This window comes from Furipterus horrens, unplaced genomic scaffold (assembly GCF_987537825.1).
Source record: "Furipterus horrens unplaced genomic scaffold, mFurHor1.1.pri manual_scaffold_13, whole genome shotgun sequence".
In the NCBI taxonomy this organism is placed as follows: Eukaryota; Metazoa; Chordata; class Mammalia; order Chiroptera; family Furipteridae; genus Furipterus; species Furipterus horrens.
Window position 1 is genome coordinate 13,679,078 of NW_028327183.1, and position 27,394 is coordinate 13,706,471.

General features: G+C 49.1%; 1 protein-coding gene across 2 annotated transcripts; it reads right to left on the reverse strand.

Annotated features, from left to right (window-relative positions):
• Positions 1 to 1,823: 1,823 nt before the first annotated feature.
• TK2 (thymidine kinase 2) lies at positions 1,824 to 27,131 on the reverse strand. Of its 2 annotated transcripts, XM_090259831.1 has the most exons (10): positions 26,983 to 27,131; positions 25,963 to 26,000; positions 23,895 to 23,969; positions 22,202 to 22,255; positions 20,353 to 20,442; positions 18,336 to 18,409; positions 12,124 to 12,212; positions 11,437 to 11,516; positions 9,304 to 9,384; positions 5,941 to 8,182 (listed from the first exon to the last, which is right to left on the reverse strand). In XM_090259831.1, the coding sequence occupies exons 1-10, from the start codon at positions 27,095 to 27,097 to the stop codon at positions 8,084 to 8,086; spliced, it is 795 nt and encodes a 264-aa protein (XP_090115957.1). In that variant the 5' UTR covers positions 27,098 to 27,131; the 3' UTR covers positions 5,941 to 8,083. The 2 variants fall into 2 exon arrangements, with proteins under 2 accessions (XP_090115956.1, XP_090115957.1); XM_090259830.1 differs by lacking the exons at positions 5,941 to 8,182; positions 25,963 to 26,000; positions 26,983 to 27,131 and adding an exon at positions 1,824 to 2,672 and having other exon boundaries at positions 23,895 to 23,964.
• Between the last annotated feature and the right edge of the window lie 263 nt (positions 27,132 to 27,394).

Here is a 27,394-nt window from a genome sequence, read left to right on the forward strand (position 1 = left end):
AATAAATATAAGTGCCTGCCTTGCCCTCCCTGGAGCTGAGTATATGACTCCACCCCTTCCAGTTCCTAAGATCAAGGGGACCAGGGTGGGAAGGACTTAAGGAGCACTGGCCCTGCCTCCCTCCCACCCAGACAGCTATCCACTGAGCCAGCCCCTACACAGGCTCCTCGAGACAAACCAGGGAGCAGTCTGCACTGGGGGGAGTGAGGCACTCTGGTCAGTCATGCTTATGTTCATTTGTCCATCCATCAACCCACCCACCCACCCTCCCACCAGTTGACACTCAGGCTAATGAGCTGTCTGTCTAAGGTCCTGGGATAGGAGAACAGTCTGGGCTGGAGGCAGAGGGGGTCAGAAACCTCAGGAGAACAGATGTGGCAGGAGGGTGACTGGCCCTGAAACCACAGCACCTAGTCCTTGGTCTGACCTGCAGCAAAGGAGCCTGGGAGGGCAACATGGGCCCAGGATTCCAGAGGCAGGAAAGGCAACCTAATTGTTTTTCACCATTTAACCTTTATTCATTCTTTTCTGATTATTAATATAATATACATGCTCATCCCAAGCCAAAACAAAATGTTTGCTCTCCCCTCAAAGTCTGCTTCCCCAGCGCTCCCTGCTAGGTAAGACTCCACCATCGTCTGGAAAGCTGAAGGCTGCTGTAGAAATCATCCTCGATTTCTCTCACACATCCCTCGTCCAACGTATCAGTCTGTCACAACAGAGCCGGATCCTGACCACGTCCCTCCTTCCAGTGAGTGGCCTGAGTCACTCATCTCGGCGACCATGGTCTCGCACTTGGATCCCTGGAGGACGCCAGCCCCTCCCCAGTCTCCCAGCTTCCGCCCTCCCTCCCCCTGCAGTCAGCCTAACCTAGCTGCCGGAAGGTCTGTTAAAACCTAAGATTCATCACAACTCTCATGCGTTCAGTTCCTTCCAGGGGCTCCCAAGGCCATACCAGGCCCCACGCTCAGCCCCTCACTATCCTTCGGGCCTCACCCATGGCCCCTTGCCCCCAGCCCACTGCAGCCAAATCACACTGGCCTGTGCCAGGTTCTTCAGCAAGCTCAGCCCACCCCCGTCCTACAGCCCCCGCAGAAAGCGCCCTCTGCCCCCTCCCCACTCCATGCCCCAGCCCCAGCTTCTCTTTCTTGTTACTCACATCTCATTTTAAAGGTCACCTTCTTGGAGAAAGCTTCCCTGACAACCAATCTCTCCATCACATCAGCTTAATTTTCCACACAAAATTATTTTAAATGTATTTATTCATTTTCCATTTCCCCTGCTAAAATACAAGCTCCATGAGATAACTTGTCTCATTCAACACTGTTTCCAATGATCCAAGAAATAAAAGCATCAAATAAGGAGAAAACAGAAAACACAGATGAATATGAAAACAAAGGCAAAATTACTGTAATTTCCACCATTTGGAGATATCCAATGTCATGGTATTGGTGCAGTTCCTTTCGGTCTTTTTTTCTACATGTACATATACTAAAGTTCTGGGATTGTAATATTCAGTAGTGTTGTGTTCTGCTTTTTTTCATATGGAGTTACTTTAACTCATTTTAGACTTAAGAGAAAAACTGCAAAACAGTACAAAGAATTTCCTTTTATTCCTTCCCCTGCTTCCCCTGAAACTAACATCTGAGGTAACCATAGTATTATTTTCTTTCTCACCCAGTGTGGTTGCTGATCACTTCTGATACTATTAAGTTCATCTGTCAAGTATCCGTATTCCATTTTCTGTTCCTCCTCCCTCCTAGTTGGTCTTAACTGTTTACTCGGGGGGGGGGGGGGGGTTAATGTGATTCCGTTACCACAGTTCTAAGGGTTGGGGTTGTACAAAAGACATATTCACAGAAGCGTTGTTCCCTTCACAGCCCTGCAACCCTTTCTCCCAGCCTTTCCCTACCATTCTCTTTAGTTTCTGGGTTATCCTTCCAGCGCTTCCTTTGCTTCTGTGTATTTTCTTACACTTCTTCTTTCTAATATAAAGGAAGCATACTACAGATAATCATCTGGGCACTGCTTTTTTTTTCCACTTAATAGTGTGTCCTGAAAATCATGTCATATCTGTTCAGAGAGATCTTCCTCACTCTTTTTTACAGCTGCATACTACTCCACTGTGTTCATTTAACTACTCTTAGGTATGGGACTTGCTGTTGTTTCCCACATTTTGTATTTACAAGTAATGCTGCAACAAATAACCTTGTGCATGCGTCTTTTCATATTGTACAAAGTATGTATATGCATGTTTTAGATCCGACGAGTGGGATTGCTGGATCATAATGCCATTTGTTAAATGTTATCAAATTTCTCTCCAGAAGGTTGTACGAATTTACAAACCCCTCCCCCCTGAGCAATTTATGAGAGTGCTTGCTTCCCCATAGCCTCACCAACAGAATGTGGGTTTTTGGTCATTGTGTTTTTGTCCGGGGGCTTGTTGTTTTTACCAGGCTGGTAGATGAGAAAGGGCATCTCAGTTTTGGTTTGCTGCCTTCAGCCTGTCCAGGCTGCTGTAACAAAATACCACTCACCACATAGCTTATGAACAACAGAAATTTATTTCTCACAGTTCCAGGGGCTAGAAGTCCAAGATCACGGTGGCCGGCACGGCCAGGTTCCAGTGAGGTCCCTCTTCCAGGTTGCAGTCTGACAACTTCTTGCTGTGCCTTCACGTGGTGGAAGAGGCTCTGTGTGGTCTCTTTCGAAAGAGCACTACCCCGTTTGTGAGTTAATCACCCTCAGGACCTAATCACCTCCCAAAGGCCCACCTCCTAATATCATCACCTTGTGCATTACATTTCCAACATACGGATTTGGGGAAGGAGGGACACAAATATTCAGACCATTGTATTTGCATTTCCCTAATTAAGTGAATGAGTATTTTTCATATGCTTAAGGGCCATTTTTATAACTTTTTTTGGAAATTGTTCACAGCTTTTTCATTTTTCCATTTGATTTATGATCCTCTGTCCTTCATTTTTTAAAGTAATCTTCATGGAGATTTAGGGATATTAGCCCTTTGTAATATATGTTGTGATTATTCTTGAAGTCTGTCAATTGCCTTATGGTGTTTTTGTCATACAAGTTTTAAATTTTTTATTTAGTCAAATTTTAGTGCTCCTGGATTTTGAATCATAGGTAGAAAACTTTCTCTACATCGAGGTTCAAAAAAAATAATTCATCCATGTTTTCTTCCAGTACTTGTATGGTTTCAAGTTTTACATTTAGATCCCTAACCAGTGACTCTTAGGTATGGTATGAGATATGGATCTATTTTTTTATCTTTTACCAAACAGTTACCAGTCATCTCAGTGCTGCTTATTAAAGTCTATCTTCAACCCAATGATTTGAGATGACACCTTCATCTGATACTGTTTCCACATGTACTTATTTCCAGAGATCTATTTGGGGCTTTCTGTTCTGTTTCACAGTTCTGCTTGTCTCTTCATGCACCAGGACCACACGGTTTTAATTACAGAGGTTTTAGAGTATGTTTTAATATTTGGTAAGCCTAGTCCTCTATCACTGCTTTTCCTTCTCAGTAGTTTCCTGGTTATTTCTGCAGGTTTGTTTTGCAATATAAACTTTGGTCAAATGTGACTAATTCCAGAAACTAGCCTGTAAGATTTCTATTGGTATTGCACTGAATTTGTAAATTAACTTAGGGAAACTGATATCTGTATAATGCTGAGTCCTCCTATCCAAGAATGGGATGTTCAAGTCTTATATAGTGTCAACTTTTTCTTGTATAGTTTTGCACATTTCTTGCTATGTTTATTCCAAAGTATTTAATCTTCTTTGTTAATATTGTGCATGGGATTTTCACAGCCATTATAACCTCTGTTGATTGACCATATATGTTAATTTTGTATCCTGCCCTTCACTGAAATCTTATTGTGTTGCTTTTATCATTAATTCTTTGGAGTATATTGTTGTACTACAGTGAGGCTGCTGGAGCCCTCCTGCCTCACGTGGGTTTTCCTGAGGATATTTCAGAGTGGAAGCAGCTATAAGGAGCTAATGTTTCAGAAGTGGATGGTCCACGTCTGTCCTGTTCACCAACGTGGGCCTGGCACCCAGCGCAGAGCCTGGCACTGGGTTAATGCACAGAAAGGGCTGTAGGAAGGCAGGGAGAGAATAGAGACCTGCTTACAGATTGTCTGGGCACTCCTGGATGAGTAAATGGCTGGAGAGGATGCTGAGATAATATCTCCCCCATAGCCCTGAAGGAGGAGCATGTTTTAAAATCGAAAATGCAGGATCTCCACTGCCCTGGCTTGGAGCAGCCCACCAACAGCTTCCCCCTCCAGAAACTTGGCCAGTGAAAGTACTAGAAAGTCTAGACACCTCTCCACCAAGTACAGAGAGGTGTAAGGATTCTGAAGGAGAAGGAAGCAGCTAAGCACCGCTCCAGACCTGCCCCTTCCTAGTCTGTGCAGTGCTTCCCTGTGAGGGAGAAAAACAGAACCCCAACATCCAGGGGAGGAAGAAATAGGATCACAGAAGTGAGGTGACCTGCCCAAGGTCCTGCAGCCAATAGCCAGGGAAACTGAGATCACAGCCATGTTCTGAACCCAAACCCCAAGCCCCACCCATAAAGCTAAGTGGATCCCAAAAGGTTAATATTCATTTAAAACTTAGCAATTGGTCACTGTTCATTTTTCTGGGCATTTCAAAGGTGAGCCTGGAGCTGCCAAGATCTATCCATCCCTGGCTACAGATAAATCTGGGCCGTGCATTAGGCAACAGGTGGGTGAGAGGTCACCTGGGCCCACTGAGAAGGTCTGCCAGGAAATGAGACAACAGACTAGAAAACCATCAGCTTAGTGCGTAAGATGCACCAGGGCTTTGCTGGTACGAGGAGAGGCGTCAGTTCCCACAGCCTGAGAGGCAGCTGTGTCTGCTCCAGCCCTCCCTCTCGTGCCACTGAACGACAGGTGCAGATCCAGATTCAGACTGCTTGTCCCCTGATCTGCTGTTCTAGAATGACAGAGGTATAGTCCTGAGGGTCGGCCTCAGCCAGGCCTGGGACCTGTCCCTACTGAGTGGATCAGTGACGACAGTCCCCAGATTAACTGGTATGAGTGTGCATCCATGCCACTCTGATGCGAAGTGCCGGTTACCATGGTTATAGCCATTCCCCAGCCACTAACTGCACTGCGGCCCGGTTTCCTGGCACATCAGCTGAACCGTGGTCTGGGCCCCTCCACATGCGCCAGGGCAGCTACCCTCACAGCCCTGAGAAATGGACAGCGCACCCCCTGCACAGATGAGAGACCCAGCACTCACGGGAGGTTCAACAACACGACCAGGTCTCTGAACGTCTAGAAAACTTACAACTAGGCAGGTGGTTCTCAAAGGGCGGTCCCTCCCCCAGCAGCCTCCTCACCACCCGGGAAGTTGTTAGAAAACAGATTCTCGGGCGCAGCCCAGACCCGCTGAGCTGGAAACTCTGGGTGTAGGCACAGCCGTCAGCGCCCTAACCGCCCTCCAGGGGGCTCTGATGCTCTGAGACTGGAGAACCGTGAGCTAGAGAATCCCACAGGGCACAGACGCTGGGAGTCATCAGCAGCTAGGTGCCCTGCCTCAGTGCTTCCCAGTGTGTTTTCCAAGGAACATGAGTCCCTCTAGAGCTTGTGAAGGGATATTCCTCAAATGAGGGGCTCTACTCTCAAATGAGTTTGAGAGTCCCTGGCTTAAACAAAGTTTAAAAGATGCATTTGTCACAAGACTTCTTGTGTTAATGAGCGAGGTATCCCATACATCTCAGAGAGAGTCCCTGGTGGTATTTCCTAAATATCCCGAATCACAAAACCCTCTTTTCTCAGAACACCTACTATCATCTCCCAGGACACCTGTGTCCCACAGACCCCGGTCTTAGAGACGGAAAAGCCAAGAAATACAGAAATTCAAGAAGGCAGCTGATACACGTCCTGGATTCCACAAGACTGGCTTTCTTAGCTTCTGTTTAATGACAGCTTTGTCAAGTTCATCATCTATGTAAACCAGAGAAACAGAGTTCACTTGAGCCTCAGGGGAGTCAGGAGATGAGACTGTTCGGAAAAGAGAGCCAGGTGACCCTGGGACCTTCAGAGAGTAATCCACTGGACCAGGCAGGAGGCATTATCACATTCTCAGCAACGGAGGGCTGACATTTTCAAGAACTGGTCAATTATTTTAATAACTATAACGCTTTAGGGTGGCCAAGGCCAAGAGGGATAAGCTTACTCATTCCTCAGATATGTGAGCATTTGAAATGAGCTCCCGCCTCCAGCCCCAGGGCTTTAGGAGAAAGAGGTGCAGATTCAATGGCACCCAGGGGTAGTCTGGTTTCAGAAACATCTTCTACCTGCTCTCAGAGTTGTAAATACCTCTGTCCTTCCCCAGATCTGAAGGTGAGAGTCTGTGGGAGTCCCAGGAAGGGTGTCTGACTGTTTTCATCTAGGTGAGGGGCACAGGTGGAAATGAAAGGGGGCAGGAAGGGAAATGGAAAAGGAAGAAGCTGGGTGACATCATTTACCAGGGTCCGCATCTAGTGAGGGCCTCCTGAGAGCCAGGCTGTGGGGCAGGGGGGATGCATGGGACCCATGGTCTCTGCCCTCGTGGGGCTTGGCCCAGCACAGGAGGCAGGCTGAGCTGACAACACAGCAGTACTGGGCGGGTGGTGAGGTTGATGGGATGCGAAGACTGAAGGAGTGGGGGAGGCCAGGCACTACACTGCAGAAGCCAGGTCTGGTGATCCAGCCTGTGGCTGGCAACTCCCTTCTTGCCTTTCTCCCACCTCCAAGAACTCCAGCAAAGGTATCAGAACCACCCACTCTCGCCCTGGACCACCCCACCCACCCACCTCTTTTTTTGAGAAAGAAAGATATACTTATAACTTTTTAATTACCAGGTACATGAAATATTTCTAAATAGTTCTAATAAGGTATTAAAAGTATAAATGTAGCCCTGGCTGGTGTGGCTCAGTGGACTGAGCACTGGCCTGCAAACCAAAGGGTTGCTGGTTTGATTCCCAGTCAGGGCACATGCCTGGGTTATGAACCAGGTCCCCGGCTGGGGGCATGTGAGAGGCAACCACACATTGATGTTTCTCTCCCTCTCCTTCTCCCTTCCTTCCCCTCTCTAAAAATAAATAAAATCTTTTTAAAAATGTATAAAGTAAATTGAAACTAAGGACACTGAATAAAAGAAAATGTATATGCTCTTCAAGATATTTTTTTAGCGAAAGTCAAAGCAGCTGAGGCAGCTCTGGGATATATTGATTTATGCTCTAAAGAGCCCCACCTCGGAACGGAGCAACGCCAATAGGTCTGGAACGTTGTTGGCCTGGCTCACCCTGCCCAGCAATTCAGGGGTGCCAACCCCCAGCCATGCTCCTCGTAGCCATTCCTTTGAGTCTCTGGAGAGTGCCTCCCTCTGCTCTAAGAACTAGGCCCCGTGTCTGCTTTCTTCCTGCCCGGGCTCACAGCAGTGTTAATAACTGCTCTGTAACCATTGCTAAAATCACAAGAAAATGATGACATTTGCTCCATGAACTGCTGGCTCTCCCCACACAGATGTGAGGGTCTCCAGTTGGGGAAGGCGGCTATCAGAACGAGGGGGCAAGAGAACATTTTTTGGAATTGCTACAAGTCTGGATAATTCCAACTTCATGGCTGTGTGACCTTAGGGAGTTCCTCAGCCTCTCTGAGCTTCAGCTCCAGACCCTGGGATGTAAGACCCCTGCTTCACCCTCCTGTGTGGTCAGAATGGTTAGAGACCATGAGTCCAGCATGATGTCAGCGGGCCCTGACTAAGAACTTAGTTAGAGGGACCCAGCAACGTGCAATCACCACAAGAGGTGCCGGGAGAATGCAAGGCTGCAAACATTAACGGGCATGATAAACCCAATGGTCCCATTTGTCATTTACCTCTATGGCCAGATACCCAGGATAAAAATACTGGCAAAGGAGAAAAGACCCTTAGGAAACCAAGTCTGGCTAGACATAAAGCACTCCCAAGGAGATTTTCCACATTACTCCTAAGAGCTAACTTGGCAACAGTGGGCACTTTTTCTGGCATGATCCTTCCCATTCTATGGACCATGTTTCCAGTTCCCTGGAGTTAATATTCGGTCCCGGTTTTGTTCAAAGAGTTCTAACATTTTCTGCATGTCGTGGTCAGCCTCAATCACCTGGAAATTAAACACACAGTCACAGGGCTGCACTTGGTTTCCACATCATCCTCCCTTCAAAGACGAAGAAAGAGGTGGAAGCAGGCAGGAGGAGGCAGGGAGGGGAAGGTTAAAGCCAAAGCGCCCGGTTCTAGGTCAAAATACATTCTCAGCTATATTTTCACTTAAGAATTCACTATAGTTGTCCCTGCAGCGAGCTCATAAATGATTTTTTCTCATCATTTTATAGCATCTAATTTTCTATGAGGGAAAAAATAAACTGTGCTTCTTTAAAAATCCACTATAGTAATATCTCACTTTCCAGCAACTTCGCCGCCCAGAAGAGCCATGAGTAAAAGTGTTACAACAGCCCAAATAGAGGTCCCCAAGGCCATGCACAAAAGTCTGTGCACGGCACACCCTCAGATCCCACACTGCACACATTCCTAACAGTCTGAGGTATCCACCCATTTGCCTGCCTGAAAATTACAGCAGCAGCAAATCAAAACACAAGGGGACAGAGAAGCAAAGAATCATGGATGAGGCAGGTACATCAATAGAGTTAGAAATGGCGAGTGTCAGCCAGAGAAAGAAGGGTTACCATAAAAAGCAAAAAGAGAAACTCAAAGATATTAGTGGTCTGGGGCAAACAGTCCTACACACCTCAGCACCTCCTAAAGGCATCATTGTGCAACAGCCCAGAACAGCAAGGGATGTTCCTTCGGATGCCCTGATTCACTGAGAAAAGGTGCGATCAGGCTCTGAGCCTGCCATCCACTGTAGAAGAGACTCTCGCATCAGAAAGATGACCATCCCAAATGGTTAAAACCAAAGCCCAGTTCTAGAGGCTTCAACCATTTAGAACATCCCTTCGTGGATGATGCTGGATAAGTGAGATGCTACTGTGGTCACTGGTGTAATGACACTGAGACAAGTCACCCTCTCTTAGGTCTGTCCAAGTCACTGAGACTTCATCCAGAATGGGGATTATGAGAGAGAAAGCGACCTTCGCACCCTCCCTGCTTCCTTCTTCCATATTGTCGAGCCCTGAAGGACTCGGCCCTTCCCCAGACTGCAGAGGGGCCAATATGCCAGTTACTCCTCCTTCTAGAAAAGTCTCCTGCCCTGTCAGAAGGACTTACCAGAACAGGGGCCACTACAGGGAAAAGGCCCCCTTTGATGAGCCATTCCTCATAGAGGTGGTGAATCGCATCCAGGTATTCCTGCCAGGAAACACAAACACAGACTGTTAAAATGCAGGGGAGCAAGCACACCTCTCCCACTCAGGATCTCAGGCAGGCACGGTGAATGTCAGTGACCATGAGGCAGTGGCTTGGACAGAAGAGCCCACAACAGCCAACCTGGCTCCGGCGGACCACGATAAATGCAGCTGGACAGCAGCCCGGGCATCACAACAGTTGGAGCACCATGACAGCCCCTCCTATCCCGTCCCTCCAGCGCATTCTGCTGGTGCTTCCGACGCCCCCTCGCCTGGCTTCTCTCATTTACTGCCACTCTTCTAGCAGCAGGACACCAGTTCCTTTGGGGGAGGGCCTGGCATCCTAGCCCTGGGCAGCTGAACCTTACCCTCTCACCGAAAAGAATGCGACCCTCACTGGCCTAGGAGCCCCACTCCCACTGCTTCCACCCCAGCAGACAACTTGTAACCTATGGATCCTCTAGACCATAAAGACCAACCTCAGAAAGCCCAACGGGGTGGGAACCACAGGTGAAGAGGCCCAGACACGCCCCTAAGCCACCCGTGCCTGCGGGGCACACACACTCCCACATGCAGGCCAGGGTGCTCCTGGCCACTTGCCAATACCTCCTCCTCAAGCAGCAGGTTCCTCCCAGCCCAGAAGCTCTGAGTGAACCCTACAGCTGCCTTTTCATCCACCACTGAGTTCTCTCTTAGCAAAGAGACAGATTTGGCCTGCAGGCCTTGTCAAAACTGTTAAGACAATGGCTTAGATAATGGCTTAGGGGGAACTCCAGACTCTGCACTTCTTTAGAACAGCTCTGCCCCATCACAGCTGCTCCATTGCACCCTTTCTCCAATCACTCCTGTCTCTGGATTTCAAAGGAGCTTCCCAGAGCAAGGCCTTGCTGGTACCCAGGCAAACAAGGCTGGGCAGGTCTTGGAAGCTAGACAGGCCTCAGAGCCCCCAGTTCAACCCATCCTAAGCTCAGACCCCATGACATCCCAGTAGATGCTTGCCCAGCCTCTGTCTCTGTACTTCCAGTGGTAGCTTCTCACATAGGGTATTTAGTTCAATATTAACTGAGAAACTCGTAGGTGCCAGGCCCTGGGACATATACTGGGGATCACAGGGAATGAGATCTAATTGTAAAACACTCACAATTTCCTAAGAGATGGAGAACATGTAAATATGCTGGTCCTAAGGGCTGTGATCATAGTAAGCCCAGGGGTTGGGGAAGCACGGTGGAGGGAAAGTCAGGGAAGGCTTCCTGGAGGTGGTGACATCCAAGCTGAACTTGAAAGGCTAAAAAGCCCACTATGCAAAAGCACATTTGTATAACTCCATGTTGAGTGAGCGTGTGTATGAATAAATGTGTAGAGCCACAACTAGTTCTTTATGGCCACAGTGTAAGAGACAAAGGAGAATAAAGGGAGATAAAGCCATCACTCGGGATCTTGTATGGCATGCTACAAGATGGGTACTTTTTCCTAGACCGGGATGAGGCACTGAAGGGTTTGGAGCTGGGAAACTGCATGCATGGTGGTCTGTATTGGAAACATCACCCAAGCGGCAGTATGGAGGCAGATGTGGGGAGTGAGGGATGAGGGCAAGGAGAGCAGCCCAAGCCTGTTACAACAATCCCAACTAGAGCCAGTGCAGCCCTGAGCCAGACCCAGAGGGTGAAGCAGTAAGCAAACACCAGTGAGTGTCACTTCCAGGCCAGGCCCTGCGCTGAGCGCTGGGGGTGCAGCAGCAAGCAAGAGGACACGTGCTAGAATGGATCCAGAGGGCACAGAGGCAAGCTATCTGTAGGAGGTGGACCAGACAAGCCTGGTGATGCCTGGGCAGGGACAGGGGACAGATGCCAATGGCGGAGTCTGGGACACAGGAAGTGAGGCAGATCTGGACATGGCATGGGGTCTCCAGCCACAGAGGAAGTCAGAGTTGGCCCTCTGACACTCTCGGTTCCTACTTCTCTCTGTGACAAGGGCACAATGACCTCACAGAGTCAGGCCAGGCTGGGAGGATGGCAGCTTCCAGCTCATCTCCAACCAGGTTAATGGGGGCTCTTACCAATGGAATGACCTTCTCCTCTTCCCTGCATCTCATCTTTAACCTCTGATAACAGGTTTCGGGAGTGGTCCGGAGATAAACTGAGATTTAAAAAAAAAAAAAAGTGGCTCTAATGACTGTTCATGGCTTGGAAGTGAAAGCTGAGGACAGGGGAAGGAAGACATGGTGAGGCGCGGAGAGAAACATCTGCCAGCATCTCTAAGCAGAAGAGATCAGGGTCAGCTCACAGCTCGGCCACTGACCAAGCCGTGTGACCCGACAGGCACCCTGACCCTCCTCCTGACTTCCATGTCCTTTTCACATCATGAGCCTCACAGGGTCGCTGTGAGACTGAATTAACGCTCCATACGCAGACAGAGCTTACACAGGGCCCAGCGCCCAGTGGGTCTCAGTTAATGCCTAGGTTTTATCACCTCCTCCCTCCCTTACAAACTAAAAAACCCACAAAATCACAATAAACTCAGGGAGAACAGCTTGAGGAGCAAAGGTCAGGGCGATTCTCCAGGAGGGACCAGGAGCCCCTAAATTCTGTCTTCCCTTGGGGAAAAGGCTGAACTGATGTGGCGAAAGAATCACCCATGGTAAAGGCCCTGCCAGCCGCCCCTGCTTGGTGGTTACCCGAATAAGCTCATCCTCACTGGGCCCAGGGGAGGGACACGGGAGGGAGGTCAGGAGAGGCCACCTCACCTATCAAATCCACAGACACATCGATGTTCTCGACGATCCAGTCAAACCATTCCGACAGAACCACATAGTCCACTTCAGGCATCCTGCCGCTGCAATGACAGGTGTAAGGGTTCTGTTTACCCACAAGGAAGTTTCTGGGATGCGCTGCTCCCCAAAAGTAACTGGGGATGGCTTTTGTTGACAGGGCATTGCCAAGGGCACCGCAGTGTGATCCACATGACAATGAACATGCAGTGATGACAACGACCTTAAACACCTCCGACTTCCCACTGAATGGGGACAGGTCATAGCATAATGCAGCAAGCATCATGGCACTGCCCAACGGGATTTGAACTCCAAGCAGAGAAAGGAGCTCTGAAGCCTGTCCCCTGAGAACAGGGACAGTGCCCAGGTTAGGAGGTGGCACAGCAAACCAAATTCACCTCTAGACATTTGTTTTGTGGAAATAATCATGAATGCCTGTGTAGCACTGTGTAAAATAAAAACTACATCTTGGTACATAACCTTTCAGCTTCCATGAGGTAACTGAAAGGTTATGTAAAGCAGTATTTAATGACATGCTAATGTTCATAATCGAATGCTCATAATTCAATGAAACAGCAGGATACAAAACTGTGTGTGCAGTCTGACCCACCCAAATTTTCAAGAGTATTCGTCCACACATTTCTGAAAAAAGACTGTAAAAAAAAACACCAAAATGTTAACAGTGCTTTTCTCTGACCTGTAGGACTATGGGAGACATTCTTTTTTTTATTCTTTATACCTTTCTGTATCTCCCAAAAGTTAACAACGTATCAGTTCTCAAATCAAGAGTGTGGGCAGGAGACTGCTACATATTCAGATGACAAAGAAAGGAAGGAGGGAAAGAAAAGGTGGAAGAAGAAAGACCCAAGCGTGAAAAGGGAAACCTGACGTCTAAGGGCTCCTGTGGATTTCCTCTGCCCTGAGAGGAGACACACAGGAAAGAGACGGAAGGAATGGCAGCAGCTGGGAGAAGCAAACCCATCAACAGTTGGGTGACCCCCAAAGGCCCAGGAGAGGAATTCCCCCTTTTAACATCTCCACCCATCTCGGCCCCACTCAGAACTGGGTTTGGTGAGAGCGGATGTGCCCACGCTGTGGGCAGTGGGGCCCACAGACGGAGCTGAATGAGGAAACCGAAGCCTGGTTTCTGTGATTCTGAGGGATGTCAGGCGGCGGGTGCTGTTTCATCCATTTCTGCCATTTTCCTCCTGGGAACTCTGCCCGGCTCCTCAGAGTCTGCCTCCAGAATGGCACCCCCAGCACTCCCCACAAGCCACTGCTTTCCTTTCCACAGAACACAGAGAGGACAGCCCCTCTCCACAGAAAATCCAAAGGCCCAACTCACCAACGGTGAACTGAGAGGGTGTCACGGAGCCTTCCCTAACAGCAAGGTGACTACCCGGAGGTCTCAGGTTCATAAAATCCTGTTTGGCACAGTGTGCTGCCACCTTCGCCCCAAGGCCCAGACAGCCCCAGTGAACACAGATCTCACCCTCAAATGCCAGCCACCTTGTATGCATTATTTTCTTTCGTTTTCCTAAGACCCTGTGACCCAATTCACAGATGAGGAAAACTGAGGCCCAGAGAAGCCCAACTCGGTCTGAGCAGGGACTCAAGCCACGCTCTCCATGGCCCTCAAACCCATGGTTTCTTCACTGCATCGCTCACCTTCCCTGGTCTGTCAACTGAGGGGGCTGTTCTGGACCATGTCCAGTGTCTCAGGGCCTCAGCTCGAGAAAAGCCACAGCTCTGACTCATGACCGAGGCCATGAGTCCCCATCTGGCCTACAGAGGAGAGGAGTCCAAGGCCCAGGGCAAGTCAGGGAGGACCCACCTGTTGTTCCAAACTCAGGGTCTTACTCAATGTCCTTGAACACCAGCCCCAGGTGAGTCAGTGGGTCGTTTTCCCAGCTGGGCCCCCTCAATTCCCTTACTTCTGCCCTTAGGACACACGAACCAGACAATCTTGCAAAATCTGTGCATTCAAGCATTCAGCCCACGGAGCTGGGGCCACACATTTGCCTGCGTGGCCTCTTCAGCGGTGAGCCTTTCTTGCCACCTTCAGCTTTTCATCTTGGTACAGTGTCCACACCTCAGAAGTTTCCATCTTTAAGGAGACTGTGTAATCAAAATCGTCCTCTTCAGGAAGTCACATAACCCTCACAGACCCCTGGTGGCCTAACTGCACTTACGTTCTGCCCACCACAAGCCGGCTGAGAAGCGGGATGGGGCTGGAAGAGGCAATCTCTCCCAAGGAGAACTGTTTACTTGTTCACAACTCAAAAGGCAAGACCGCCCTTCAAGAAATTCTGCCTTGGAGGAGGCAGAATCCCAATATGTGGACTTTCCTGGGCACCCGAGCCTACGACTACAGACAGCAAGGCCAGGCCTGCCTTCCCCACTTCCGTCCAGGCCCCCTCACCCCCAGATTCCAAGCCCACATTGCAAGAGCTTCTGAGAAAGAGCAGGCTCAACCCCAATGCCAAAGGGGCAGCAGCCACTGCCCTCCTGCCCTGTGAGAGAGCGGTCCCCACACAAGCGCCCAGGTGGGAGCAGATGCTCTACACGTGCTATCCGTGGTTCTAGGACCCAGGCGAACTCTCAGCAGGTAGGAACCAAAACATCCACTTCTGGATACAGTCAAAGGGTCCAGCCAAACCCAGTCCTAAGCTCCATTTGGATTAGGCTCAGAATGATAGTGCCCTGTATTTGGGGGAGCAGAAACCTCTCTAAACATCTCCTTTCTCAGTAACGCTTCACTGTGCCTGACCCACTGCATGGGGAGAAGCTGGGGCTGGAAGGAGGGGGGCAGGAAGAGAGCCCACAGCCTAGTCTTCCTCCTACTTGTCACTCCCTTCATCTGGTTAAAAACACTTTTTATTTTGCCTCCAAGAAGAAAACCTTTGGCCTATGTCTGCCTCAATCCTGACCAAGGAACAAACCCAGAGACCCCTGAAATAAAGATAACACAACAGAACCCCCCCACAACCAAAACCTGAACCAACAAATGTGAGATGAAGAAAGAGCAAGTGGGGAGTCAAGCTATGGCTAAAGGAGGGAGTATGCCAAGCCACATGCTAAGCATGTTTGTTCCAGGTACAAACAGAAAAAAAAAAGAAGAGCATGTTACAGGCTAGAAGCAAAACCCAATGACTTTCTAACATAAAAGAGGAGACTTCAAAGACACTTTCATGTTGGCAGCCTGCTTTGGGCCACAGGGCCTGGAGGACAGGGGATATCAGCACCTGCGTGATCTTGCCTCTGTCCTTGGAGGACTTCGGTGAAAGGGTTTGAGGGGCACAACCTTCTCCCACCTCCCTGAAACCAAAGTGGGCTGTGGCCTGGCCCACCACGGCGCATGGTGCTCCCAAGGCCACACGCCAACCAACAGCCTCTGGCTTCATCGAGTGATACCAGAACTGGGTCCAGAGGTTCCAACATGGTCTTCAGGGGAATCCATGCCCTCTGGGGGCTGTATGAACTTAAAAGCATTAGATATCAAGAACAGAAACAAGGACACTGTACATTTCTCCCATGGTTCTCTGTCCCACAGAAATCCTAACCACCGATGCCAGGCTTTCTGGGAGGGTCAGGGGGAGGGACAGATACATATGGCATTACCAGGGCAGGAAAACAGATCAAAAAGATTAAAAGCTACAACCTCTCCCCACACTACCCACAAATCAGCCCAGGGCAAGGCCCATGTGCTCTGAACCAGTGACCTGGCCCATAGCCACTTAGATCAGGAAATACAGAACCATCCTCCAAAGTGTCATAATGATGTGTGATAAAACTGACCCTGCGACAAGCAAAGGTAAGGGACTTCTGGAGAGATCCACCAGGCCCTGGGCAACCTATGGAGTGGGGGCTTAACTGGCACATGTCATGAAGACCAAGGTCCTGCATAAGGGTCACAGGACCTAAACCGGGTCACTGTTCCAAAGGCTCTCCTCCAGTGACAGATGACGGGAATCAGAGACAAGAAGGGCTCTTTGTGGGATTTGGTCGTGCTCACAGAGAGCAAACTCCAGAGCCAGGATAAAACCCACATCCCCCCAACTTCTCACCTTTGGTCATCCCTCCCAGCTCACCCTCTTCAAAAAGAGCCAGGAGTTGCCACGCAGACCCCCCCAAGCTGACTATGGTTAGAAGATAGAGACAGCCCAGCTACATGAGGGTCACAGGGACTCCCACCCCCTGCCCAGGGTCTGCTCCTTGGGCCACACTTTGATCAGGCAGTAAACAAACACCACAAGGAATCCCTGGCTCTCTTCTCTTCCCTCCTCTGCCTGCCCACCCTCCGGCACAGGCACTAATGATCACAGAGCAGAAGGCAGCGAGGGCTGTGGAAACCAAGCAGTGGGCGGACAGACAGCTCAGCCTCGAGGGAAACCCAGGCAGCTGGGGGAGGATGGGACGCCAGCATCAGGAACATTGCCTGCTGGATGGGCAGAGCCCTCAAGAGAAACTGAGGTCAGAGGACAAAGCTCCAGTTGCTGTCCCTAACCCCAGAGCATGGCCCTAATGCTCAGAGCCTTTGGCCCTAGGACCACACAGGCTCAAGCGCATGCTCCATGGAAGCTCAGGACCCACAGGAGAAGCCTTTCTGTGGCCCCTCAAAGGAAAGGATGTGGAAGAGCCGGGCCCGGACGCTGGAGACCAAAGAAGAGCCACAGGTCTCGTCACCCAAGAAGACAGTAGTTATCAAGTACAGGATTCCCTCACTTATCGCGGGTATTATGTTCCAGAACACCCCCCACCCCATGAAGTAGGAACCTTACATTTATTCCACACTCTTATAAACCTACATAACTTTAACAACATACGTATACAGTACCGCAAAATCCCATGATATAGCGAAAAATCCGCGATAAATGATTAAATATAATATTTTTTAAAATCCCACAATACAGTGAGGCCGCAATAAGTGAACCGCGATACAGAGAGGGACTGCTGTATCAACCAGGTGCTAGCTCTGTGCTCGGTCCCAGCTAAACAAGTAAACTAGATGTGGTCCCTGTTCTCAAGGGGCTTATGGGCCAGCGGGATGGGGGACATGCAATCGACAATTAAATAAACAGACATATACTAAGTTAATCCACCTGAAACTGCCACTTTTGCAGGTCAGAACTGATCGAATATTAAGACCCTAGTAGTGATTAAGAATAACAAGAGGCCTGCGCTACCTAGACAGGGTGGTTGGGGAGGGTCAGGAGAGGTGACGTTTAGGATGACAGCTGTACTGAGAAGGCATGGGGAGCCAGCACGCAGCAAGTGGAAGGCAGAAGGCAGGTATCAGAACCAGCTCTGCAAGGGAGTGACAGCAGCACCCCAAAGCTGATAGCAGGGAAAAGCAGTGATGTGGGGGGCTGGCAAGGAGAAAGGGACCAGGCACACAGCTACCAAGAAGGCAGGGCATGGAAGAAGCTAAAGCTTCAGACCTCAGCCTGCAGCCTACTTCCCCAAGACCCTAAAAATTAGCAGCCACGTGAGCACAGGAATGGAGGGCACCACGCCCTGGAGGCTTCAGCACGGTGGGCCACCTGAAGTCCCCTCCAACTCTGTCAATGACCGAGTCTGCTCCCATGAGGGCAAACGACAGTTTTGAGTGAAAATCACAACAAATGTCACGCACCCTGTGCTAGACTGATTGGTCTAGTGGCGCCAAATCTTCATCTCCCTTTATCCTCCCACTTTGGCATGTAGCCTGCAAGAGCCCTCCCACCACTCAGACTGGGTCGGCTTTGGCCAATGGGATGTTAGCAAATGTGAAGCCAAGGCCCCAAAAAGCAATTATGTATTTCCTCCAGTGCTGCTGCTCCACCACCACCATGAGAAGTGAATGCCCAGGTTAGCTTGCTGGTCCCAGAAGAAGGGTGAGAGGCAAGAGGAAAAGAAGCAAGCCACCTCATCACCCTTGTCAGGGCCATCCTAGACCCGCCGACCCTAGACACACCATGGAGGCCAACCAAGGTCAGCAGAGCCGCCTGGCCGAGCACCCCACATGACTGAGAAATCAGTGCAGAAAGCTGTCTGCCATTGAGGCTCTGTGGTTGTTACACAGCAGTACTGTGGCAAGAGAGAACTGATACAGCACAGTAGGTACCCAATATCTGTCATTTGGACAAACAAGTTCCAAGTTCATTTTGAATAAATTAGTAAAATACCAATTGTGCAAACTATGGTACCTTCTATACAGGTTTTCTACAAAAATGTATCTTGCGCTGTGAATCGACCGCTCCATCAACCTTACAGGTAATGTCTGAAAGAAAACAAAAAGTGATTCACTAACTCAGGGGAAGAGGAGGAGGTCAGGAAGGCTTCCAGGATGCCTGTGCTCCCCAACTATGGTCGATGCTGAATACAGGAAGCTAACGTGAGGCTAACATGAGGATCCCCTGTGCTCGCCCTCAGCCTGGACCGTTCCCACACCCTGAAGCTCAGTGGCCAGTGCAGCAATGCTGGCGCTAAGCAGTAAGCCTCACCTGGACTGTGGGTTTGGGGAAGGGCTAGAAACACTGCCAAGTGCTGTCCAGCAGAGCGGTGTCAAGTGCAAAGTATGGTGATTACTACGGACCTCAGGAGGGTGACTTTGCTTAAGCAGAGGGATCTCAATGCCTAAGGTAAAGCCCAGAGAGGACTGGGGTTCAAGTGATGTTATCAGTGCCTCTGGGTCTGGATTTCTGGAACACCCCCCCCCCAAAGGATGTGAGCCCTGCCAGCCTCGTCGCTTTGGGGACCACTGCTGCCCTTCCGGAACCGGGAACGACTGTGCCCAGGAGGAAGGAGGACAGCGCCGAAATCACCCCTTTGCAGCAGGGTGCTCGCGCCCTCCACAGATGACCTTTCCTTTGTCCACAGTGTCCCCACTAGGAAGGAGGGGCCCTTACCCTTGACCCCAAGTGGGCAAACACTGCTCTCACTCAGCATGGTACCCATGTACCCAGAGCACCCATGGGACCTGAACCAGCAAATCAGGGGCAGATTCAAAACATAACCCAGGAATTTCCCAACTCTCCCTCTCCCTGTGTGTCTACCTGTCCATCCATCTTCCCTTCTAATTTTCCGTCCTCTCCTTACCTGTTACTCTCCACTGCCCACCTTTTGCTAGCTCCCCTTCCAACCATTTCTCTTTCTGTTCATCTTTCCAAGTCTGTCCATCCCTCTTTCTCTCTCTGCCTCCTTCATAGTATGTCCCATTATATTCAGATATAATATACGTTTCAGGTTTGAAGTGACTGCCCACTCAGGAAAAGTAGTGCGAGCAAAGGGAAAAAGTGCCAACCTCAGCTCCTCTAACCTGTATCATTTAGACTGACAATTGGGAAGATAGAAGTTCATATGGTTCTGCTCATATCTTTCCATTTTTTAAGACACAGAACAGTAGAAAAACGACAGCTACAAGTGCTCAACCCTTGATCTAACTCCCCAGACAAGTGGCTGGGTCAGTGTAACTGGCTGTAGGGATCTCCTTCTTGCAGAGCCTCCAAAGCAGGTCTCTTAGATTGCACTTGAGATTCTGAACCACAGGTTCCAATCGGGATCTCCTCAGCCAGCCTTTCTTCTAAGAGACTCAGCCTATTCACATTCCTGCTGATGGAAGGGGCCCAGGCAGCCTGTTTGTGCTCCGTGACCTTCCCAACACCTGACTGGCCCAGGGCTAGACACCTGACCCAAGCTGAGCCAATGAGATTCTTTCTGTCAAGATTTTGCCTCAACAGCCAGCCCTTGTGAAGGTTAGAGTGGTACTCAAACATGCGAACGAACAAAGCTGGCACTAAAATCACCTGGAGAGCTTGATACAACACAGATTGCTGGGCCTCATCTGCAGGACTTCTGAGGCAGCATGCCCTGGATGGGGCCAGAAAAGGTGCTTTTCTAACAAGTTCCCAGGTGCTGCTGCCGCTCCTCGTCCAGGGACCACAGTTCGAGAAGAACTGAGTTCAATGGCGTTGAGCCCAGTCATGGTCAGGTCATGAAGACTCAGGCTCACAGTGTTATCACAGCCACTTCTCAACTAGCTGGGGCTGGTGGCTGGGGGTCCTCAGAGAGCTGCAGGAACAGCGACCTTGGCCCAACATAGAAAAGGCTAAGCAGTGCTGACGGCCCAACGAGGCCTCCTTGTGAGGTTCCCTTCCTGGCAATCATGCACCCCTCATTTGAAGAAAACGTTAAGAAGGCTGAAACCAAGCATGTGAAAGGTACCTGCGGACGCGTGTGCTGCTTCAGCATGGTGAGCTGAACATAGGTCTGCAGCGTGAGGCCCCAGCGACTGGCATCATGGTACATCAGAGCCTGCAGCGGGAAAAACACAGCGATTTACCTCTCTCTGTAGAACTGTGGTCGTTCTGGTCACTGATCGTCATCTCATGAAACCTATATGGGGCTGAACTGGGGCCAGACATAAACCCAATATGGTCACAGGGCCCTCAAGATGGAGCAGAAAGAGACAGGCACTGGAGCACTTATAGGACAGCCTAGTAACATCTGTAACAGGAGCCTATGTAAGGTTCCCAGGGAACATTCATTCAGTCATTCAATAAATGTCCCTTGAGCCCCTGGAGTCTATTCTCTATCCAGCAGCCAAAGCAGGCCCATTAAACCTGAATCAGTTCTTGTCACTGTCCTGCTCATAACCTTCCAATGACGTCCCATTGCATTCAGAATGAAATTCGAAGCCCTTACCAAGGCCCACAGAGCACCAGACAATCACTTACATCTTCTCTCGTCCCCTGCCATTCCTCCTCTGGCTCAGTGCACCTCCAACTACACAAGCCTCCTTGGTGTCCCCCAAACACCCGAGCACAATCCCACCTCAGGACCTTTGCATTTGCTCTGCCCTCTGTCTGAATGCTCTCCCTCCAGATAGGTGCACTGTTCACTCCCACACGTTGTTTCGGTCTCTACTCAAATGTCACCTAACAAGAGATACCTTCCCCAACTATCCTGACTAAACTAGAAGCCCTGCCCCACCACACTCTACTGCCTGGAGACGCAAAACACTTCTGCTCCAGATTCCACTTGCTAATAGTCTTACTCGGCTCTCTTCCGCATTTTTTTTCTCGGTGCTAACAAAACTCCATCTCTACACTGAAAACTGTTGGCTCCTCACTGAGGGTAAAAGAAAAACCTCAGAAAGGTTAGGAGACACACTCCCTCTTGTCAGATGGCTGCAGAAACAAACACCTTTCTGCATCAGAAAGCCAATTCAGATAATGGTGAATTGAGACTTTTCACAAAACTACCAATCTTAATCTTCTGTCCAGAGTGGAAATGTGCGTAAAAATATCTAATTCGATTATATTTTTTATTATAAACCTGTCATTGGAAATGTTCTTTGTACCAAGGATACTCAGACTTCTGAGACTGGGATTGTGTCCTCTGAAATGTCACCACCTCTAATCCCTGACGTCAGCAATACTAGCTGTCTTCCTCAATAATCCAGCCCTGTCTCCTCCCTATTTCCTAGAGAATGAGAATGTTTCTGAGGCTTTTCTGTTATGCCCAAAGAGAAGGACGGGCATTCTACCTTCTCCCACATGCACAGAGGTGAAAACTCTTTTCATGTCTCTGGGATTCTTTATTCAAAGACTCCGAGAGTTTCTGCCTTATTTAAATAGTATCCTTTAACCTGCTTTAGATTTCTTCATAGCTTCGATCACTACCTACCATATAACATGTAATTGCCTTCTGCCTCCCCACACTGGAACATTAGGGCTGGGAGAGCAAGAGCAGGCAACAATTACTGGTTGAATGAATGGCTGAACAAGCACCTACTAAGTGCTTCCCGTGTGCTATGTCCTAGCAAACAACAGTGAGCCAAAGTAGACATGGGATCACCGAGAGGAGGTCCTTGGGTTCTGCACATGCGCAGGCAAACCTCCAAGATCCTTGACCCTGGAACACCTACCTGATGCCATGTACCCTCCCTCTCCTCCTCCAACCTAACTAAGAGCAAGAAAATGCCTGGACAGGGGGCAGGCTCAGGCACCACCATTCCCAGGCACTTAAGAGGAAGCTGACAGATGGTTCATGCAGGAAACAACACACTCACCAGAGGATTATGGCCTTGGGCATTTCTCCACTTGGGCACAGGCTCCAATAACACCTGCAAGGCAAGAAAACATCAAAGAGCTACTGCTCCTCAGCTCTGATCTCTGTGCAAGCATGTAAGTGCTGTGGGGAATGCAGGGAGAAAGAATGAAGATTTGGGTGCTCAGGATGAGCCAAAATAGCCTGAGCAGCAATCAGTGAGAGGCCACAACTCCATCTAAACACGGCTTCCTCATGTGACTTCCAGAAATGACCCAAGAACAACTCTATCCACTCCTGTAAATAAGTACATGCACAGGCCACCACTCTGGCTGCTGTGGGAGTTGCCCAAGGGCAAGGCAAGTTCTCTCAATCCCTCCTCTGTCTCCAGCCCAGCCTTTGCCATCAAGTCCAGCTGGGCAGGGAGGTGAGAGAAGCCGAGAGGGAAGCTAATTTAGGCACTTCAGGTTGCTACTGGAAGCCTAGCTTCTCTACCTGGGAACTCTCCCATGACCTTGGCAGCTTGCTCCGCCTCTATTTCCTCTCTCTGATCTCTACATTGGGCACAGTGACACCTAAGAGTTCTGTTTCTTTTTTTCTTTTTTTTTTGGTTTTTCAATTACAGTTGTCCAATTTTTCCCCCAAGAGTCCTGTTTCTTTAGTACACTCCCTAAACTGTTGTGCAGGTGTGTACTGAAAAAGATTTAAATGGTGTATTTGGGGTCAAGAATTTGAGAGAACCCTAATCCATCTGGGGACCTTCAAGTGCATGTGAGCAGGCACCACAGGTCAAAGGAAAGCAATGAACAAGACCCCTAAAGAGTTACTTTCCCCCAGTTCTGTGCCTTCCGCCCGGTATGCCTAAGTCAACTCATTTTACATCAGCTTTCATTACATGAAAAAATCCTATGCATCCTTCAAAATCCAGTTCAAATACCCCTTCTTCTGTTAATCATTCACTGCCCCTCCCAACCGTCCTTCTTCTGGGTCTTCAGTACACCATTCCTGTCCCCTGAGTAGCATAAGCTACATCATTCAGACCAGGCCTTGACCTCCATCTGTGGCACCATCGCTCAACAAGCGTTTATTGAGCACTTACTGTGCCTGGCACCATGGCAGGTACCAAGGACAGCAAGAGCAAAACTCCCCAGGCCTGCCTTCACGGAACTTTAAACTGACTAGAGGAAGGAGATAATCGCAGAAATCAACATATATTTTCAAGCCTGAGAAGAAATATAGAAGAGGGGTAGAGGGGACAGATGCTGCACTGTAACATTCTACCCATTCCCAACAGTCCGATTTCTTTCCCATGTAAACTCTCTGTAACCAGACGTGGGGAGCGCTGTACCTGCACTGTCCACCACAGCGGCCACAAGCCACACGGAGCTGTCACAAAGTTGAAAGAGAATTAGTCCACACTGAGATAAACTATAAATACAAAACGCATTCCAGACTCCAAAGACTTAATATGAAAAACAGAATGTAGAATAGCTCGTTGATGATTGTTATATTGATTACCTGTTGACATGATAATATCTGGGGTATATTATATTAAATAGAATGTTCTTTTTCGGTTTTTCAGCAAGGCTATTAGAAATTTTACATGCTTCATGTGGCCTGCATTTATGACTGGCACTACATTCCTAGCAGACAGACTGATCCACACCCCTTGCACTCTGTCAGGCTTCTGCGAGTTCCTGTTGTGGAAGCCATACCTCGATGTCTGTTGTGTTGGAGAAGAACTCCAGGCATGTTGTCTTCCCGCTGGCAATATTGCCCTCAACACAGATCTAGCAAAAGACAAAGGCACATTAGAACCAGAAATCAAGCACCTGGGGGAATACCTGGGAGGAGTTTCCAGAGAGGGACTCAGGTAAACAGCATGACTGGTTCAGTCCAAGACCTCATTATGTACACAAAAAAATCCCTCCACAGAAACCCCCAAGGTCCCACTGTTAATAATAAACAAACTGACCCTCCCCTTCAGTGGCAGGCTCCAGGCCGACTGCTGGTGTACACCAGATCACTGCCCTCTAGGACAGACCCATCCCTACGTCAACCCCTAGACCACAGTGGTTGTCCTCAGCTACCCTAGCTCTGCCCTTCCCTAGCTCAACCCCTTGGACTATTAGATTTTAGGCCTACGTGTCCTGCCTTCTTAACCTCTAATGGCTTTGAGATTAGAAAGCATGTATATGTTCTCTAGAACCTAACTCACAACTTTGTGCAGAAAAATGAACTGGAAGGTACTGGGACAGGACAGAAGGCCTTGGCTGAGCACCTTGTTGCAAGCCAGGCCCTAAGAGGGGTAACATACACCATTACCACATTTAACCTCACCAGAACCTGCGAAGTGGGTTCTAACATTTTCACAGAGAGAAAAATGCACCACCTAGACTTCTTTTTAAATAACTATTTAATCTTTCCTGAAAATAAAAGTTAAGCATTTCACAGGAGGAAATACTGAGAACTAAAAGAAGAAAATAAAAATCACTCATAACTCCAGAGATAACCGCCATTCAGATGTTCAATCAGAACCGAACTTTACAGAGGCAAAAAGGCTCAGAATCCAAAGCTCCCACCAGAACCAAAATTATCTATATTGTCCAATTAAAGACCCTTAGAAATACTCAGTTAAAAGGAAACTTGCCTAAATATCCAGTAACTGGTAAATAAAGTGTGGTACATCCATACAATGGAATACTATTTGGCAATAAAAAATGAATGAAGTACTAATACATGCTACACCATGGATGTACCTCAAAAACATGCTAAGTTAAAGAAGCTAGACCCAAAAGACCAAATGCTATATGATTCCATTTTATAGGAAATGTTCAGGAAAGGCACATCCACAGACAGGAAGTAGATCGGAGGTTGCTGGAGGCTGGGGGAATGACTGCAAATGGGCAGGAAGTTTCCTAGTGATAGAAATGTTCTAAAATTAAGACTGTGGTGATGCTGTACAACTCTGTAAGTTTACTAAAATTCACTGAATTGTATACTTAAAATGAGTGAATTGGGGGGTATGTAAATTAAACTAAGTAAAACTGTTCAAAAAAAATCCCTGCCCTGGCTAGTGTGGCTCTGTAGAGTGAGCCCCAGTCTGCAAACCAAAGGGTCATTGGGTCAATTCCCAGTCAGGGCACATGCCTGGGTTGCAGGCCAGGTCCCCAGTTGGGGGTGCAAGAGGCAAACACACATTGATGATTCTCTCCCTTTCTTTCTCCCTCCCTTCTCCACTTTCTAAAAATAAATAAAATCTTTAAAAATAAATAAAGAAAAGATAAATCTTTGTTTCATTTAACCTTCAAAGAACTAAATGAAGACTCTTTACCCTCCAAATTCTCTCTCCCTCTCATTCAAAACCACTATTAACCCTCCCCAATTCTCCCTTAACCAGACTGGCAATTTCTGCAATAGTTTGTAGTATTTCTTTCCTGTTTTTTTTCTTATGGAAAGTTCATATATTATTTCATTTGAATCATACTTCATATATTTCATATATTTTTATCCTTTTTTAAAATCTCTTACATAATGAGTATCTTTCCAAATCATTATAAACATTTTTCATAAACATGATTCTGAATGGGTGAATAACAGTCCATAATATAAGATATCCCATGGACTCTGGGGAGGGAGTCTGAGGCGAAGGTCAGAGACAGACCCTCCATATCCCTGGAGATCCTCTGGTATTTCTGCTTTTGACTATGTGAATATTCCTTCACTCCCTCACTCAAAAAAATTTATCCATATATGAAGAGTGCACATAAAAGAGGGACTTACCGCTGACTTTTTCTCTTTCTCATTTTCTTTATCTTTACCTACAAAAGAAAGGAAATCAATATTTAAACTCAGTTTTAAATGAATCACTCTTCTTTGTCCTAATTTGCTAAACTACCACAAAAAGTCACTGTTATGCTTGCTCCTTGACCTAAAAATGTTTTCCAATGACACCTGGGACCTTGATGAGCGGATAGAGGCAGACCCACTACAGCCGTCTGTCTGCCTTTGCGTGACACTGTGCTACAGCTGCCTGGGTCCTCTTGGCACATCTGGGCCCTGCTGTGCTCAGCTTTTTTTTCACTTGGTATATTATACTTTCCACCTTCCACACATTTTATATCCATGACCCAGCAAGTGAAAAAGGCAGAGCCGCCTCCACTCACAGCGCCAGGTAAGAGTTGGCAGTGGTCATGGGATTCCGCCCAGGACTCAGGTTTCTCCTCCAGGCCCAGGGCTGACATCGAGGCCCACCCACCTCACAGGTGGCTCTAAGGTGCCACCCAACAGCCCGAGGCCAAAGAACGCCAGAAGTGGCGTTCTGCAATGGTGCAACGGCGATTCCCATTTCTGAAGGGGAGGGTCTCCACTAGCTGTGGGGGAGGCAGCGCTCCCGGCCGAAAGCCCCCACCACTCGCTGGGGGTTGTTTATCTGCAGCTCCCAGCCTCCATCTCCCCCAAAAGAATCAGACCAGGAGATGGACGGGGGACTGGAGCAGCCCCCACCCATGGGGAGTGGGGTTCTTTCAGCTGTTTACAGGGCTCCCTAACTCTGAAGAAGAAACGGGCCGGACGCCCAGGGCCCCACCCACTCGCTGCCTGCTCGCAACTGGGGCGCATGCTGGTGGCCGTCCCCGCCCATTCCCACAGCCACTAGAAGTAAACCCCCTGCACCTCCGAGGAGGAGTTTCGGGTTCAGGCGGGTCCCACGAGCCCAGGGAAGGGTGTGGGGCGGATGCTGCTGAACACTGAAGCGTGAGCTGCATCCGGCCGCCACCCAGGTGTTACTCAGAGATGCGTTACCCTGCGGCCAGGCCCAGCGCTGCGCCCCTCGAATCTCAGGGCCCCGGGCGGTGCTCCCGAGGCCCTTGCTGCGCAGCGTCCGGGACGCCCAGTTCCCTAGCGGCCGCAGAAGCATGCCGCGGCGGACAGCTCTGGCGCGTCCGCGCTTCCTTCCTGTGCGAGTCACTGCCAATCAGCGGGCTCGCTGGCTACGGCAGCCCCCGCCCCCACTTCTATGCCCCGCCTCCATTCCAGCGTCCGCCTGGGCAGCGCGCCTGCCGGGCTGGGCTCTTAAAAAGATCCGGTAGCATTTCACCCCATCTCAAAAGAGGGAAAATAATTCAAGGTGAGGGGTTCGCCGTTTGCAGCCAGGAAATCTTCCCGCTTATCCGACGCTGGCAGAATGAACCCATGACTTAGCAAGACTGGAGAA

What these genes read in the sequence shown, in the direction of transcription:
- TK2 (XM_090259831.1), bottom strand. Translation starts at nt 27,097, where the DNA reads ATGCTTCTGCGGCCGCTAGGGAACTGGGCGTCCCGGACGCTGCGCAGC. An exon ending in CCAACACAACAGACATCGAG is followed by an intron (nt 22,256 to 23,894) that starts GTATGGCTTCCA and finishes CTTGCCTTGCAG; the next exon opens with GTGTTATTGGAGCCTGTGCC. An exon ending in AGCAGCACACGCGTCCGCAG is followed by an intron (nt 18,410 to 20,352) that starts GTACCTTTCACA and finishes GTTTTCTTTCAG; the next exon opens with ACATTACCTGTAAGGTTGAT.